This window comes from Anas platyrhynchos, chromosome 6, assembly GCF_047663525.1.
Source record: "Anas platyrhynchos isolate ZD024472 breed Pekin duck chromosome 6, IASCAAS_PekinDuck_T2T, whole genome shotgun sequence".
Lineage (NCBI taxonomy): Eukaryota > Metazoa > Chordata > Aves > Anseriformes > Anatidae > Anas > Anas platyrhynchos.
This window is the reverse complement of record NC_092592.1, coordinates 12,845,735-12,863,952: the sequence shown is the minus strand read 5'-3', so window position 1 is coordinate 12,863,952 and position 18,218 is coordinate 12,845,735. Positions and strand designations below refer to the sequence as shown.

Genomic DNA, 18,218 nt, shown 5'->3' with positions numbered 1-18,218 from the left:
CACTCCAGTAATATTCTCCTCAATAGCAAAGAGCAAAATGCAAAACTCTATGCTGGCAGTCAAGCTATGGAGATTTATATGTTGCTTATGCAGTTTCCCTGCATTATCTTCAAGGAGATCTTGGATCTTAATGACGTCCCATTTTACCCATTTACCTTGCACTGGAAGTCTGAACCTTCATACTTCATGCAACCAGAAGCAAGCGTTGGTTCCCCATGTTCATCTTCCTCAACAATAGCAAAGCAATGCCCATTAGTTCTGGAATAAACAGATCAACTGTGCTTTACCATTCTGTTTGGTGTTTTACATGCAGCATTAGAAATTACTATGAACTTATTAAAAATACTGAAACTGTGGTATCTAAAAAAACGTTTTGTAACACAGTGGTTGCCATACAGTTTGAGATCAAACACATACTCCAACACTTATTTTCAAATCAAACACTGCAGGGATGTTTTCTACCAAGTTTCTGCCTTTACTACTCTCCCTCCCTACCCCCATCACTTCCAGATTGCCGGTAACCAACCACACAAAGAGTTAGTTCAGAAACAACTGAGGTGGGTGCGTGAGTGGAGATGGGACCAAATCGGCTTATTGATTTACGATAGCATAGGATAAAACAAATGAAGGAGCCCAACATTTCCCTTGAGTCTGTTCTTGAAGCTGCAATGATAACGATAAGCTGCAATGATGGAAAAGAAAGTCCCAATATGTGAAAATTGGTTATCTTTATTTAAAAGGTGCAACAACCTACATTAAAAAACAAAACAAAACAAAAAACACTAGAAAGCAAACAACAAACAACTCTGAACAGAACACCCACAGTCACTTTCTGAAGCTGACAGCCATGAATAAAATTTATTAACAAAAAAAAGGCATGTTTTTGATTTCAACAGCATATGAAAACCTCAATGATATTTTTAAGTAATACCAAAGCAATTCCCAAAGCCCGTGCTTAACACACTTATAAATTTAAGATTTTATAAGGTCAAAATTCATTCACTACCTCACCACAGACATTAAAGGAAACAAAACCCCAAATACTTTTGTTTCCCAAAAAGATTGTTTAATTAAAGACACTCTGATTTGAGAAATATAATTCCATAAAGTATCCTGCATATATTCACTGCATATGCATTACTAATTCTTTAACAGCTTTATTTCAGAATAATCATTCATATTGCCATTAGCCACTTCTGAGGCAAAAAAAAATAAGGGTTACCCCAACTTTACACACTAGAGGGCGATAAAAAGCAAAAAATAATTATCAAAAGGAAATTTTAAGACAAAATACTGGGTAATATCTGACAATTTTCTAGGTGTAGAGTTATGTTTGGAAAATACTGCCTGTATTTGCATTTCAAAACATGTTGTCAGTGTTTGTTCCAGCTCCTTAGGTTCCACAAAAACTATATGCCAAATGACAGTTTTAGATAGTTAATATGGTTTCAAGTAGTTAGAAAGCGATTAGAAGTGACATCAGAAAGCGATACGCTTTCTGTTACATACCTTTGGGTTAATTCTTAAGGAAGAAAAGAGAGGGGCCTTAAAAATGGAACATGGTGAATGAAGAAAAAATGAAAGGGAAAAAGGGACATTTCAGGACATAAAAGTAAAAACACCTTATAGAGACAGATAATCAGTACAAAAGATTCATAAGATACCTATGCCTATCCAAGTTAAAAGCTACCCAGATATCCTATGTTCAGAGACTCCCTCCCTGCCTTTCCCTCACTCACCTCTACAAATAACATACACATAACAATTCTCAGCAAATGGCTATGTAAAAAAATAGTATTATCTTCTGAATTCTATGTGAAGATATATTAGAAATATAAACAAGCATGTGGTTGTATCAGAAGGTGTAGATTTGGGTCATTTAATACTCACCCAGTTACAAAATGCTACATATGGGTCACTAAAACCTTAGTCCTTCAAAGCAGCTGCTGGGGGCAAAATGGCTGGTTGCAAATGATGCTAAGATCCGGTTATTGTTTACATACAGATGATTGCGGATTTTAACTCTCAGCTTTCCACAGAACTAGTCAGTTTCTGATCAAGTACAATCAAATCACCCAAGAGAACCTAAGTCAGCACACCAGAGATACTTTGTGCTCTCATGAGCAAAAAGCTTCTTCCAAGAGCTCATTCTCTCCTGTATTCAGTACTTACATGCACGTGTTATTAATAGCATCATCTGGACAATGTCCTGAGCAGTAGCACTTAAGAAATGGTAAGGTGTCTTCTGGAGCAAGTGTTACCCCATTTGCTTGTTTCTTCTGGTCAGGATTTGTCTTCATTCCTGTGCCATGCAGCATGCTGTCTAGATTTTGTCCTGGACATTTAAAAAAATAGAAATATTTTATTATTTTTTTAAATTCATTTCTGCATCTCTGATAATTACTTAGGAACTTCAGAGGAAAAAAAACCACCACAACAAAGGAATAATTTTATTATCAAGTAATTATGCAAGGTATCAGAACTTCCCTGAGATTACAGTAGAAATTCACGTTAATAACGTTACTCTAGAACTATCTAGATCATATTTTCTATGTTAGTAGTAGATCTTCCAGCCATAATCAATATAAACAGAAAGGATATTTTTCCTTTTTTTGAGATGGGGCAAAAAAAGTAGTGATACAAGACTGGTACCAATTTTCTGAAGAAAGCCCTTCTCGTTCCTCTGCTCAGAAAACCAAAATGCTGGCCGCTGGTTAACCACAACAGTTTAATTTTATGCATGACCGAACATACTTAATATGCAATTTTGTAATTCTCTAAACTGAAGTCATTTTTTATGGATTCACAGTCTCACAGAAGAGTAGTAATAACTCCAAAATCTCTTGGGTTTTTTGATCTCTGTATGCATTAGTACTTCAAAACAGAGCTAAAGTAAATCTTGTTTGCAAATTAAATTTCAGTAAATGACATGAACATCCACACAAATGAGCTTTCAGAGAATAAAAATAGGGCTAAATAATGTTCCACGTAGCCTTCAATTTCTCAACATTAGTAGACTTGAGCATCATATATTCTAGTTCATATTATTAAAGTGCTTTTCTGAATGTAGGCATTCATAAGAAAAATACCATCTGTCTTCTTCTGAGGCAAGAACATCCAGAAAAAAAAAAAAAGAACATTAACTGCCTCCTTTGGAAGATGCTTTGTGACCACTATGAGAGATGAGATTATCTTCACCCATTTCTTCCAGTTTTATCGCACATAATGTCATTGACAAAATGACAAAAAACCTCTGACAAAAAAACTCTTTCTATTCATTTCCTAACAGTATTCTTAGTACTTGAAGTCCCCAAAGTGTGAGCCAAATAAAGTCAGAAGAGTAGTGGAACAGCCTGTCACCTGCACTGACAAAATTTATAGTCAGTCTCTGTGGGATGCGTAGCATGCAAGAGGAAAGAACAGCCACTTGGGACTGTGGAAGCTTTCAAGAATTCAGTTATTAATTCAGCAAGTACAGGTACCTCAATACCTCTCAAAAAGATTTGCTACAATGACAACTTTCAATTTATCTAAGAATAGAAGGTATTTTGGAGTACTTTCATAGTCTCTTTTAACAGATTTTTGCATCTTCTTGTCAAACCCACTGAACACTAGCTGTAATAAAAATATTACCCTAATGCTGCACCTTGTCTGGAAGACTTGCAGAAAAGATGAAAAACTTGTACAGCTATCACCTTCTGCATGAGTCTGTTCTAACATCTGCTCTGTCATGCAGCCAAATGTGCAATTCAATATTTGTGAAATTCGATCATTTTTCTTTTTTCTAATTTTCTAATACAGCACACCCAGTGCACTGTCCTGATTCAGCCGTTTCCCTGAAAGTACATTGTGTCTCCTTCAGATATAATTAAGAGTACATCCTAATTTACCTAAACGCTCAAACCACTAAGCCGTGTTTTATTTGAAATGTAGTTTTCAAACAGTATTTCAGCATTATCCGAGTTAAATATCTCTAATATGCGCAAGTTGTTTTTCACACTAGACCTTCTTGTTAACTTCACATCAAGTTTACCCATGTGATAGGTATTTCCAATTTAATAAAAAGAAAATTTTCGTGTATGAAATGGCAACTTCTCCAATGTCTGCCTAGTTTTCTTCCCAGCAAAAACTGAAAAGCTCATTTTAATACTGTGCTGCAGACATTATACAACATTGTTTTCACATTTAAGAGCTCCTTACTTGCTCAGAGAACAGGTAATTCCACTTAATATTTACTTAAAGGAAAAGCCACTGCCTATGTACAAATATTATCTTGCCTTCTAATTCTGTTGAACTACTAAAGTATCTTTCCTTGATTTAGGAACTAAATAGTTAATATTGTAAAAAACAAACAAATAAACAAACAAAAAAACCCAACACTTTAACTTCAGGGACATTCCAGATGTTAAAGGCCCGCATACTTTATGATCTACATCTCAAAGTCGCTCATTCATCTTCCTAACCTGAACATGAAATGCATTTTCTCAATTTGTTAGAAGAAACTATCAAGGAACCCTTATTGCATGGCTTCTCCTAGCTCAGGGGAGAAAAAATAAAATACTGAACTGCAGTTTGCAATAGATCCAGGCTAACATAGCCTAAATCATTCTCCAGGATTGGTGACAGAAAAATCTGTAAAGCACAACTTTTATTATTCACTGCCAGTGCAAAGGTACCATCTAACATTTTTATTTTATGACCAGCCTGGCATTTTTCAAGCAATATTATTCTTAAACTAACACTGCAGCATGACTACATATATACCACCCTTTAACAGTACATGTTAAGATGAAATTAATTTTTCCTCTTAATTCTATAGGATGACTTGCATTGCAAGTTTTATGAAAAATCAATACCCCATTTCAAGTGTGATTAGTGCCCATCTTCAAGATGGTAGGTCTGAGGAGATGAATGGGGATAATCATTTGGCTCCCATTCAACTGAAACGTGAAAGGGGCAGACCACGACCCAAATGGGGGCACAAAGGTGTTTCATTGCCTTTTTTTCCTGGTTAACAGATACTGAGTAAACAAGCAAGTGTGAATGAAGGATATAATAAATAACATTTTGCTTCAGGAATCATGTGGCAGTGTTGTGCCAGTGCTCTTGTTATTGCCACACTTTAAAGCTCTGTCTGTCAAACATTCACTCTGCTTTATCTTCCTCTGGGTAGCAGAAGACAGAGATGGACAATTACATTTTAGATGTCTTGTGAAGCACCTTGACAATATAGTTAATGGCTTCTTTTCTACTACACGTGCAGCTGTCAGTCCTATGGATGAGCTAAGAAACACACAAACCTTACAAAACTAAGAGGCTCTAAGTTACAAGTTAATACACAACACTTCAAAAAAAAAGTAACCAGAGACTTCAGGCATAGCAAAGCTCCTTTCCGCATTATTTCCTACCCTTTGCCCATAAATTGCAAAAGCCTGGTGGAGCTAAGCAATATACATTAGTAGCACATTAAAAGTCATGCGTTGGAGAACTTGATCATGACTGAGGACCAATTTCAGCCTGTTTGTCCACCCTTGAGAATACTTCCATCATTTATCTTTTAAAATAGGAATTCCCATACAGTAGATGTTTTATCCCATTGCTAAAACTTACAACACTCAAATATCAGTGTGAGTTGGAGCATTCTCTTTTTGTGCAACCACAGTGCCAGAGAAAGAGAAGCTGATGGAACTTCAGTGTCACTTGCTCCAGACCATCACGACAGTGTCTCACGTGCACTGCTTCTAACAGATTTCTAGAAGAAAAATGTGAGCAACTGCTGCAGACAGGAAGATGTTAAAATGACTTCAGCACTAAACTTCCACTAAACTTCTTTAAATATAACCAGTTTGTTTTTAAATAAAACCTACCAATGTATCATACTCAGCCGTTGATCAAAAACATCAATTATCCACAACACTTCTTATTCCAATCTTAGAACAATGTTAGACTGCAAACATATGTTAAGAAAATACAGTATATACGAAAAACCACACTAGGCTGGAAATGTATTTCAAATCTTCAACTACTAATATGAATATGGATAATCCTAAAAAGGTATTGAACAAGACAGTGAATTGCTATTAGCCACTGTGAACTGAGCTGCTATTCAATGCCAGGATGCATAAGTCATTTGACCAAGTCTTCTGATCTAAGACAAGGTTTAACACAAAAAACAGTTAAGAAACATAGAGGGCAAAAAGCGGAAGACAGCAATACAAAGCCAAAATTATGCCTATAATTTCTTATTCAACTATATCACCTCTATCTCCACAAATAAAGTTGTAAGGCTAAAACCAGTAGCCTACAGCAGTCAAGTTCTTCAACAGCTTTCTGAATTCATAAGTTTTCCCCTGATTTGTTTAACAAAATTAATATAGACATATATAAAAACATTTTGATTGCAAAATAAATTATCCTTAAATGGCATTTATCCTTGAAGAACTCCACTAATCTAAACCTTTTTTATGTTAGGAAGGACTGGTGGCAGTTTTAAATTACTTCTTCCTTGCTTCACAATGCAGATGCTGCATATCATCTACTACAACAAGGACTTGTCACCTTTCTGCCTATAACAGCTTTCACAATGATTTACCATTTACTGCTATATGAATTAAACCTTAGCATAACTGACACAGCTTGAAGAAAATATCAGTGCTTTCCATTAAAAACACTAGTAAAGAAAAACAACACAAAAATGAGGTTTATGGGTACAAAGGAAACATCTTCAGTACTTCTATTAGCTCTGCGTCTGGCATTTTTACCCTAATTGTTCACATAGTGCTTTTTTTTTTTTTTTTTTCTTTTAAATATATCAAGCCTATGATCTCTAAAGACCAGGCACGTTAGAGTTAGCTCCATCTAGCAGAACTGGTTCCTAGGGAAAAAAAAAAAAATAAAAAAAAAAAGGACCAAAAGTTCCAGCAAGTTCCCAGCCTACTTGTTTAAAACCTTTTCACTGCCACCCTCCAGCTACCCCAGGAGTTACATCGTGGTGCTCATCACTGAGAGGTAGCCCAGCAAACCCTGGCCTCTGGTCTTACTTCCCTGAAATGTCATTTCTAAAGAATGTTTGCTGCTCTTGTGCTTTAAATACAAGAGACATAAACAAGATTTTCTTTATAATTTACTTTAAAAAATATATATACTGCATTTTAATTTACATTAAATGTATTTTTAAAGAATAAAGTTACTCAAAACTATCATTCAGATTACAATATAGAAATATATAATCTCTTGGTAATTCATTAAAGTAACTTAATAAGCCAAATATTTAACAATAATTTACAAATTTTCATTTATAATAATTTAACAAGTTTGTTGCCAATGCTTTAAAGATAGATGTGGCCATTAATTGGGGAAACCATTGGTAAACAGAAGTACAATACTTTTCAACAAAATATCAGCTTCTGAAAACTCTAAATACCTTTTGCAGATTTTGGATTTTTTTTTTCCCAGATTAATTACTGAACTTAAACTATTCCACCTGAAATTCAAGAAGTGCATAAAATTTAACTGATTTTTTGTATCAAATCTTTACCTAAAAAGAGGTACAATACTGAAACAAGCCTCAACAGATTTATTTTCAGCTCACTAATGGACAATACCAACTTTAACAAGTCTTTTAATATTTAATATTAATACTACTTGAAAATTTAACTTCTAATAAACTTCTTCATGCATATTGAATGCGATTAATACTTCTTTGTAACTCATTTAAAAGGATTAAAATACTGGTCTCCTGCAGCATGTCTAAAGGACACACAACAACATGATGATCTACATATGTAATATTACCTCGTACTGTCAGGATACTGTATCAAAGTGCAAAACATAAAACACGTTTAATTATATTTGAAGCTACTTGACCACTCCATTACACATATTGATTAGCTCTGCTCATCAGTGCACTGTAAAAACAAAGAATGCTGCTCTGAAGTATAACTGGTTCTCTGAACTGAAAACCTGCACTAGTGGTAAGACAAAAGTGTATTTACCACAGTACTTAATTGCCGTTGAAGCTGACGAGCTCTAGCCTTAGATGAGCAGAGGTAGGTGGGTGACTATGTAAAGCAGTAGTGAGTGCAGAACAAATCACAAGCCTGAAGATATTGCAAAAGCCTTCCACAATGAGAAAGGAAATACAACAATGTTTTTTTGCATTTTGTTTTTTAACAGCTGTTACTCAACTTAGTTATCTGCCATCCAGATTCATTTTTGTTCATTTCTCTACTGACAGAAACCAGGGCAGTGTCCCATAAGCTGAAAAGAGGACCCAGTCCAAAAGGTGACCGCTGTGTTCCCCTGCTCCTTAGTACCAACAGCCAAGCAGCAGCTGCTCCCCAGTAATTTCATGGACTTGCCTGCTTTCTGCTCTTGCCGGAAGAATATTTTCACATCAATCAACACATGCAACCACTTGTTTTTTTAGAAGTTACCTATTAAGGAATGTGTGTACATATACTTGCACGTATACAGACATTTGTTATCTATCGTCTCAGTAAGCCCTGAAGCCCCCACAGTTCTGAAGCAGCCTCCAACACAACTGAGCGAGCAAACCTTGGTACCACTCCCTGAAAGCACATGTTCTCCATGTTTCCTTGTCTCCCTTCTTCTCTCCTCTTTCTGTAAGTTACACAGATTCTCTTTGATTCCTCCTATTGTGTGTTCTCTACCTCTGCTGGTTTCTATATGTACGCTGATGCATGTTTGCAACATCTTGCAAATACCTTCCCTGTCGACACTGTTCTTTTCACATTAGATTTCCTTTCCTATGAAAATTTCAAATACTTGATAACTATCAACTTTCACACACACCCCCAAACACAACTCCTCCAAGAATGCAACAAAAAGCGGAGAGACGACTTTTTCTTGCCACCCCTAGAAACCAAACATATTTCATGTGTTTGAAGACAAGCCCTTAGGCAAGTTGCATCAAAGAAACAACATTTCAGCTAGCTCAACTTTCCCAGGGCTTTCAGAACTTGCTCAGTATTGATTTGAAAGTCAGGGATATTCTTAAGAGTAATTCCTTCTTTAGAAGCTGAAATTTTATTTATGTTTCCCAGTGTATTTCAACTTAATTTAGTGAAATTTATTATTGTAATATACATTAGAAGGTACACATTGAAGCGTTGTTAAAACAAAGAATTAATCTAGTTTAATTGTAAGTCACTGTAAGACCTACATATTTATCTTACTTCTATTTCAGAGATAAGAGAGAAACAATTTTGCTCCTTCAGTTGCTCCCACCTGGAGTAAAATACCAAGTATTGACTATGCTAACAGGAAACAATTTCAGTATTAAGCACAAAACAAATTTCCAGCTTCTTCACTGGGAGAAGCTGGTATCTCCTGCAAGAAGTAGCAAAAGTGACTGATGAAACAAGCTCTACTGCAAATTGCTAAGTCTGAAAACAACCTAGCATGGAAGAGACCTCCAGAAGGCACCTGGTACCACACCCCCGGTCAAAGAAGGACCATCCTGGAAGTTAGACCAGGTTGCTCAGTCATTCCAATCAAGTTCTGGACAGCTCTAAGGACACGTGTGACAAGTTCTCAGGCAGCCTGTTCTATGCTTGTTCACATTCACTGTGCGTTTGCTCCCACCCTCCAATTTCTTACCCAAATTTCATTTATTGTGATTTGTTCTCGTTACCACTAAAATTACCACAGAGCTATCTCTGAATATCTGTAAATCCTATTTTCAACTATACTTAAACTATGCTATTTCTGTCTAAATAGACTGAGCTATTTCTTGCTAACTAAAGATTGCACGTTCACAATGGGATGAGGGACTAGTATTGAGGATTTCCCTCTCCCAACTTAATGTAGCCACGACTCAGATTCATGTTTATTTGTACTGCTGCCTTCAACCTTGAAATCTTTGCTACAATCACAAAGCTTCAAATCAATACCCATGCTCTTCCCCAGTCTTGAAATGTGTGCAAACACAGCCAAAAAGAAATGCAGCTTTAAATATCTTTAACAAACTGCAATTCTGCACAGATCCAGAGAGAGGACTTGTGTTCCATAGAAATTTAGCTGTGAATGTGAGTGGGATGATACCAGAACAAGCTGACAGATAATCTGCCTTGCACAGAAGTGCTCATCATTTATTCTTTGTATAGCTGACCAGCTCTCTCAGTCAATTCCAGGTAACAATCTTTCATGTCAGTCTAGTCCAACTGCACCCTCACCAAAAGCTAGGCTCAACATGGGTAGAATAAGAGATTTCCATTGTTAATTTGAAATTTCATTTATATTTACTGCTTGATAAAGTCTGGTAATCTGTGTAAGTGCTTCTCCTCACCTAAGTTAGCAGCTGCGGCAATTCCCAGATACATGTTAATAAAATGGATTCACTGACACCATCCTAACAACCACTAGTGGTATTCTCTTCGCACCCATCAGAACAGTACAGTACAGGCAGTTTATTTTTTTCTCCACACAGAACTACTTATAGCCTTTATACTTAAGCTTCAATTCCATATAGAGTCAGAACAAGGTGACAGCTACTTTGGTCTGTCTACTCCAAATACATTTTAATTTAACCCAGTTTGAGAAAGGACCAGGAGACCTAATGACAACTGTATGTCCAGATTTTTTTTTTTTTTTTTGATAAGCAGTGATCAACAGACTCACAAACGAGTATTTTCACAAACTAAAACCAGGCTCTTAATGACCACTATGTAGTCCCACTTCATCCAATTAATAAGGAGAAGCAATTCATTTAGATTACTTAATGCCACACCATCCAAGGTGCTGGGAATGTTAGAAGGCATAGAGACTTCCACGCTGCAATTTCTTCAGTGGGTCAAGTATAAAAGGGTCAGACAGTTACAGGAAATTGCAATTCAGAAGGAATTATGCACCACAGAATTTCCTCAGATCTGATGCTCACATAAGTTGCTCTAGAGAGTACTACATATTTCTGGTAACTACTCAAGCATTTGCTAAACTAGACTTACTCCATGATCTACCCTAGAATAACATATGACCACCATACTATAATGCTCCTTTTTTTTGTCAAGCTTCTGCATGGCATGTCAGGCAGATAAGCCACCTGACTGGAAAAAACTGGTCCTGGTGTTTAAACAGTTCATTACTAAAACAACCAACCAAACAAAAAACAAACAAACAAACAAAAAAGCCACTGGAATACACATATTCTTCAGTTATAGAAATGCATTTATTGCAGCTAGCAGATATTTACCTTGAACATGTAAAATGATAAGCAGGTAGGCTCCAAGCAATCGCTCACAAACTCTTAGTCGAGTCATTGTTCACTTCTAATCCTTCCTGTGCAAGGCAGTGGCCCTTCTGCTTGACAAACGTTGAGCTTAGTCTGTTCGGTGAAGCCTAATACCAGATTTGGTGCTTGACTGCAAAGATGATTTTGCAACTTTTCGAAGTCTGTTTCCTGAAAGACACAGTAAAGCAAAATGTTAAGTCATTACTTGCATTTCTGAAAATAGGGAAAAAAACTCATGATACTTCACTGCATTGAGCATTACTAGGTTGCTCAAGTAATTAAAAAGGCATATATTTATTAAGATTAATAATTGAAAACATTAGTTGTTTTTACCCTGAAATATACTTGGTAACAACCAGATCCACAGCATTTTTTTTAATATTCAGATCGAAATTGTTAGATTTGTTAACTCACTAGGTACAGCCATGTATTTTAGACTTTTATACAGCTAACATAGGTAACATTTAATAGATTAATGTGCAAAAGTTAATGTTTAAAACCCATTTCCTTTACATGAATTAAAGTTCATACTCATTATTTTTCATAAGGAAGAATTCAGCAGGGTTATTTTCTAAAAGAACAACACATTTTGCTTCCAGCTGAAAAATGCTTGCAAAGATCATAGCAACAAAAACCCAGCCTCTCAGCTGGATGAAAACCAAATTTGTACTAAAATACTTAGTTAAGTAATTTACTTACAATTTTACTTTAAAGATTTTGTACTATTTCAGAAGACAAAAAAAAAACAAACAAACTGAGTAACATTTAACATCGAACAATAAAGAATAAATTTTATTTAGTATCAATTGTATTCTAATCCCTCTTCTTGGAAACTAGCATGTTATATAGTGTTTGCTGGAGAAGACAAAGTTAGTCCAATCCACAGCATCAACAAAAATTTGTTAATAATGTTAACTGCAATTCAAAGTCCTGGTATCTTTCCAGTTTCATGTATATAACCCCAATTCCCAAAATATTACACTATCATGTGTGCACATAATTTGCTCTGAAATTAAACGGAGTTGTTCTCATTCAGCGGACAAGCACACAGATAAGACAGTCAAATTGAAAAAAAAAATTACTTCTTTGAACCACAGTGGTCAAATACTACTCATTCGTGGTCACGTTCTGCTTAATAAACTTTTTACAGTGATTAACAAAGGAAGCGTAATTAGGCCTCAAAGGACTACAAAGCAGCTCACGCACCTAAACAGTTAAGAGAAACAAGAGCAGTTTTGCAGGAGGAGGAGGAGGAGAACCCCGATTCTGCCTCTCTCCGGCCTCTTGTTTCGGTGGGCCTGACCCCCTGACCCCTGTCAGCCTGGCGCTGCTCATGAATGCAAACACTTGCATTTGTGCAAGGATGTGCTGCAATTACTGCTGGTGGCCGCTTCCACCATAAATAACTCAATCTGTCTGCTGGTGAGACCCGAGAACTTTTCATTTTAATTAGTGCTTCAGAGGCATTTGCCATGGAGGGAAATTAGCGGCAGAGCCGGGAGGTGTCTGTCACTTCAATTGCGGCGGGGAAGGGGCACGCAGCCTCCGACCCGTGCCCTACTTTTCACACATCTCTGACTTCTCCCTAATGAAGCAACAAAGCGCTCGGGCGCTGGCAGCCACGGGGTCCGCTTCGGACAGGCCGCCTCCGAGCTGCCACGCTGAGCCTGGACGCGACCACAGCAATGGTGTTTGCCATGAGGGAAGGCAGGTTGTCCTATGGTCAGGCCGTATTTACAACAAGACGCCTTGCAAACATCCTCGAACATTCCTAGCTGCAAAATAAACTTCCTCTCCAGGCACAAATGAAAGCAATGTGGTAACAAAACTATTCTCTCTTTAGCATTTCACAATCAAAAGAAATATAACTGATTCCGACAGCTGAAGGGGATGTCCTTCTAATTACAAAAATGTCAGGACAGCGACATAAAACTATATATTATTACTGCAGTTCCTGTTTCAGTTGTGATGAACTTCAATCCTCAATAAAACACATAGATGATATGAGCGGCCAACACCTTGTACGTAGTTAAGCAAAGGTTTAATTTACAACACCACTGTAGCAGTCCATCAAGGAAAAAACCCTCTAATAATCTGATTAAAGTGCATTTAAAAATAATATCTGCACTTCATGCAAATTTCTTTAAGTGCCACCTATTCTCACTGTCTTTCACATTTCAAGAGGAGGAGTGTTTGAAACTTTCAGAAAAGTTTACGTACTGCGCAACACAGTACGCTACCATAGCATCAGGAAAAAATGGAAAAAAAGACCATTTTAAGGCAATTCACTTCCAATTTCATGGTGATTTTAGTTTCTGAGAGACAATCTAAGAGTTTTCAAAAAAATTTGTCCAACCCTGTAGGATATAATGCTCTCAGCTTAGAACCTGTATTTTGTATCTGGGTCCTCCTTTCACTAATATTTCACTTTTCAGAAGACAAATACGTATAAATACATACATGAAAGTGTATATAATAAAATGACAACAGGAACAAATTTTAATTCCCTATTTTTAAATCACTCTAGTTTTAGAATGCTTATCACCACGTAAAAGAATACATCAAAAAATGGAAACTAAAACCCAGCAGGACTGCAATTCCCTTCTGTTCCCCTGAAATGCATACATAATATGACTTCACGTTGTTACTTGAATTATCTTCCTGTAGTGTCAAACACTGAAGCATCAGGTTTGCTGTTAGCCAGGAAAGCCCTGCGGCAGGTTTAAGGCCTTGGTAGATGGGAGCTACAAATACTGCTGTACTCACAGTTGCAGTGACGATGTCTTATGGTGCGGCAGGGAAACTTAAGCCACAAATTTAAAAACCAAACAAAACCCAACAGATTTAGAATAAAGTGCCACAACACAAACTACGAGAACATGTCCTGTTCTATTGCCCGCACTTCAATAGCAACCAATGAATGTCAAAAACCTGATGTGGGCAGGCTGAGGCAGTTCTTTTCAGTCACCACACTAACATTCAACAAAGCTTCTCTGCCACAGCTATCATACACGATTTGAGGTGTTTCTTATTCATCTTTTGAGCTGCTCTTCCTTTTTATGATTTCAGCTTCTGAGCTAAGCTATGAAAATTAGTTCAACAGCCTATGCTGTTCCTTCTCAGGAAAGGAAACTGAAAATATTTAGTTCTTAACATGAACTGGCACTCTGATACAGCTATATAGTTCGACAGATTGAAAAAAACAGACTGTTTTAAAACGGACTAGTTGTTCTAGCAAACACCATACATACCCCAAAGAGTGGTTGTTATGACCTTCGTCTGAGAATATCTTTAATTAAAACAAGACAAAACAACAAAAAGTCCATTTGACAGAACTGAAGGGGCCACAGCTGCACCTCTTCAAAGTTGTTCCTTGTTGATGGGAATCCAGAAAGTCTGCAGCCATGCTGCAGCACACTGAGGTAAGTAATAGCTGGAATTTCTCCCAAAACTGCCTGGTATTAATAGTCTAGAATGACACAAATAAATGAGCACTTCAAATGTGTTAAAGCACCAATTAACTGCTGGAACATCGGTCTGCCAACACAGTAATGCTGAAGAACTTCAAAACCACAACCCAATCAGTTGATTTCAAACTCCTCAATGTCTATTTTTTCTGTTATAACCATGAAGAAGTATTCAACTATAATCTTTCAGAAAGCAATTTATTCCTAAATCGTAAAGCCTGATTTGTCTACAGTGGAATTTATTATCTTTCTTAGAAATATTTTATTGACTATAATGCTTTTGTTATTATAACTTTTTTTTTTTAAATTGGAACTCAGCTGTGAATTTATGAACCAGCATGGGCATCTAGCCCTACGCTCTGTATGACTCCAAAATTACGAAGCAAAAGTGCACAAGATTTGTTGTATGGTCTGAAATGATTTTAGAAGTAGGGAATCTAGTTGTAATTGTTCTTTAGATGTGGCTCTGTAATAGTTTTAACAGCATGATCCCCAAACCAAATGAGCCGCACTATCCCAGATTTTAATAAAGAATGATAGTGCTGAACATAGCAACAAAGACAGTATTGTAAAAAGGGAATTTATCTTGTAAAAAGGGAATGTATCAAAAGAAACATCAATCTCTAACTTCCCAAGAATTAAAACATCAAGTCCATTTCAACACACAGGCTATGTTTCAAAACATTTGCAGCAGTACGTACAGTACCAAGTAAATCCGTTTGGCAAAGCAAAACTGGAAAATATTAGATGTAGCCCCTATGTGTAATGGGTGCAAGACGTGGTTGAGGTAATTATAAGCATGCTGCCTCAATCATACATACAACTTTGAGGTTGCACAGAATGCTGGAGAAACTGGATTGTCAGTCTAAGCCAGCATGCAACAGCAACTTTTCTATTACAACTATTAGAGCTTTAGAAAACCTGATATGGTGCTATAATTATTGATTTGCATGAAAAAAATAACAGTAAAGAATTCACTACAGAGCAGACAATAAGTAGTTCTGAGAAAAGAGATTACAACCACAGTTCAAACAACATTCAAAGACCTGGATTCAAGAGTATTTATCAACTTTCATTAGAGAACTAAGCACAAGGAGTAGAATGTTGATAAGCCACACTGGCTAATATGAGTTGTCAATTCAGATGAGTGTTGTTTCTATGCAGGACTTGGATCACATGAAGAATCGAAGCATTGGGACTGGAATAAAATACAGTGGCATGACAGTGGCAAAGTTAAACATATAAGGAAGAATTTCTTCTCTGTGTAGCCTAGGAATTCATACACAGGAGACAGCTATAACCAAGGACTTGAGTACACTAACTGAATACCTCATGTCAGAGACACTGGTGAGATGTGGCTAGGAAACAGGCAAACATGACTCTAAGACCATGAAGGAAAATTTTCCAGAGGAAACAGTAAAGCATGAACAGCACTGTACAAGAGACAATACAACTGATAAATTCAGCATATGCCTAGAAGGACTGATAATATAATCTGGAGAACAGGAAAACACTATGAATGGAGACAAAAAAAAAAGATTAATAAAGTGAAAGTTGGCAAGGAAATGATTACACTTTGGAAACACAAAATATGAATAAACACATGGAAAGATGGGCAAGCATTCAATCTGAAGAAAACTACTGGCTCAACAACGATAAGGTATGGATTAGCTATTAAAGTCTGTTTAGATCAGAAATTGGAAGACAATTTCTGAACCCTGGTTAGGTTTTAAGGAAGACTGTTAAATAGAGTCCAAAAACTTAATTTCTCTGTAGCTTATAAAGGCCACCATCTGATCTAGGTGCAGGCGATGGGAAATGAACAAACTGATCTGAGAGCCCTTCCAACTCCATGTTCACAGAAAGGGCTGTAGTTAACTTCAGTCAATTCCACAACAACAGGAAGTTTAAATGTAAGTTTCAGGTTCTGTACTGGCATGATTTTGTCAAATACTCGTACAGGCCTATTTTCCTCAGACTTTTAAAACAACTCTCTATTATTTTATTGCAAGGCATGACTTCACAAACTATTTAGAAGTGTAGAAGTTAAACACAGGTAGTACAGAACTAGTTAAAATGTTTTTCAAATATGATACCTTAAAAAATGAAGGTAAAACTGCTAAAATCTATTAAGAAATCATAGAGTCAATGGAGAAAAAAAATATTGAAAGCCAGTTGTCTGCATAGCAGCAACAAAAAACATTCCAAAGAAGGACGTTTTTGTTTAGGTGCTAATTTGTGCAAGTCCACAAAAATAATTCCACTGAACTGCAGATTATATTAATCTAAAACTATTAGTGACTGCAAAATTTAAAAACTAAAAAGATGGTTTAAATTATTTCCATGTTCTTTTTCCCTTCACAATCTGCTACAAAATTTGAAATATTAAATGAAGTGTGTGTGCATTATACACTCCTTGAGACTGAAATGAAGAACATATCTCAGTTCTATGCAGAGAATATTTATAAACGTGTTTATAATGCACCTACTGCAATGGTGAATTTGTTCATCCAAAAACTATAAACCCTAACAATTACCTTCTGCAGCAGTGTTAACATTCTTAAGAAAGGACTTATTTGTGAGCAGCTGGAAGAGAAGTCACCAAAATCCACCCTGGACACTAACAGAAATCCTACAAAAGGAAGATTTCACACTGCTCGCAAGAAACAAATGCGTGTATTACTGCAGACTTTAGAAAACAAACTACTAAATTATGATATATCTGTCCATTTCACAAACAAAGTTGTTAACCATGAAGAAATTAAAGCATAGCTGCTTTTTACCATGCCCAGCACAATTAGGTAATTGGGGACGCCACTCAATGGACTCCTGAATGCCCATCTTACTGTTATTCTGGAATTCCAATTAACTGCTACAAAGTTTCTGCCATTAAATTAACAGTAATGAAATTCACTAAACTTACTTTCCCAGTGCCATCAGGTATTCACACATATCCTTGTGTGTTATAAACATGACGCATTCTGTTATTTGAACATATTCAAACAGGATCTCACTACACAGTTTTTATTCATCTTGACCCAGTTTCCCTCTTTCAACTGCAGCACTTTTGTGATTAGCTGGCTGGGAGCTTCTGCACTTCAGAGAAGCGGCAAGTGGACACCCAGGCTCCTTCCTACCACAGAAAGCATTGATTTCTGCTATTCTACTAGGAGCCATCGCCCCTAACTGGTTTTTAGTATCTGGTTATCGATTTTGCTAGTTCCTTACTGTCACGCCAGTCAATGCAAGTTGGAGAAAAAAGCCATTAAAATTGTTACAAATTTCACATGTCACTATTGAAAATATTGTGTGGTCATACTACACTGCCCATGAGACCTAGAACGTTCTTCGGTTCTGAGATGTGAGTATTTAATACAAACAAGACACCTAAGCTGGGGATGGGAACATCCTTACACTACATTTACTTCCATTTAAAAATGCAGGCATGGACCTAAAGTCAGGGCCAGTACCTTCAGAAATACAAATGCTTTTATCAGAAG

The 18,218-nt window shown here is 36.6% G+C and overlaps 1 protein-coding gene across 4 annotated transcripts in view; it reads right to left on the bottom strand.

Moving 5' to 3' along the window:
* Positions 1–18,218, bottom strand: part of BMPR1A (bone morphogenetic protein receptor type 1A) — an 81,442-nt gene that overhangs the window by 12,499 nt on the left and 50,725 nt on the right. For all 4 annotated transcript variants that reach the window (XM_038181670.2, XM_038181669.2, XM_038181671.2 and 1 more), the window contains 3 exons: positions 11,213–11,419; positions 2,173–2,335; positions 156–258 (listed from right to left, as the gene is read on the bottom strand). In XM_038181670.2, the coding sequence (XP_038037598.1) occupies positions 156–258; positions 2,173–2,335; positions 11,213–11,279 (333 nt within the window). In that variant the 5' untranslated portion in view covers positions 11,280–11,419. The remainder of the gene's footprint in view (positions 1–155; positions 259–2,172; positions 2,336–11,212; positions 11,420–18,218) is intronic.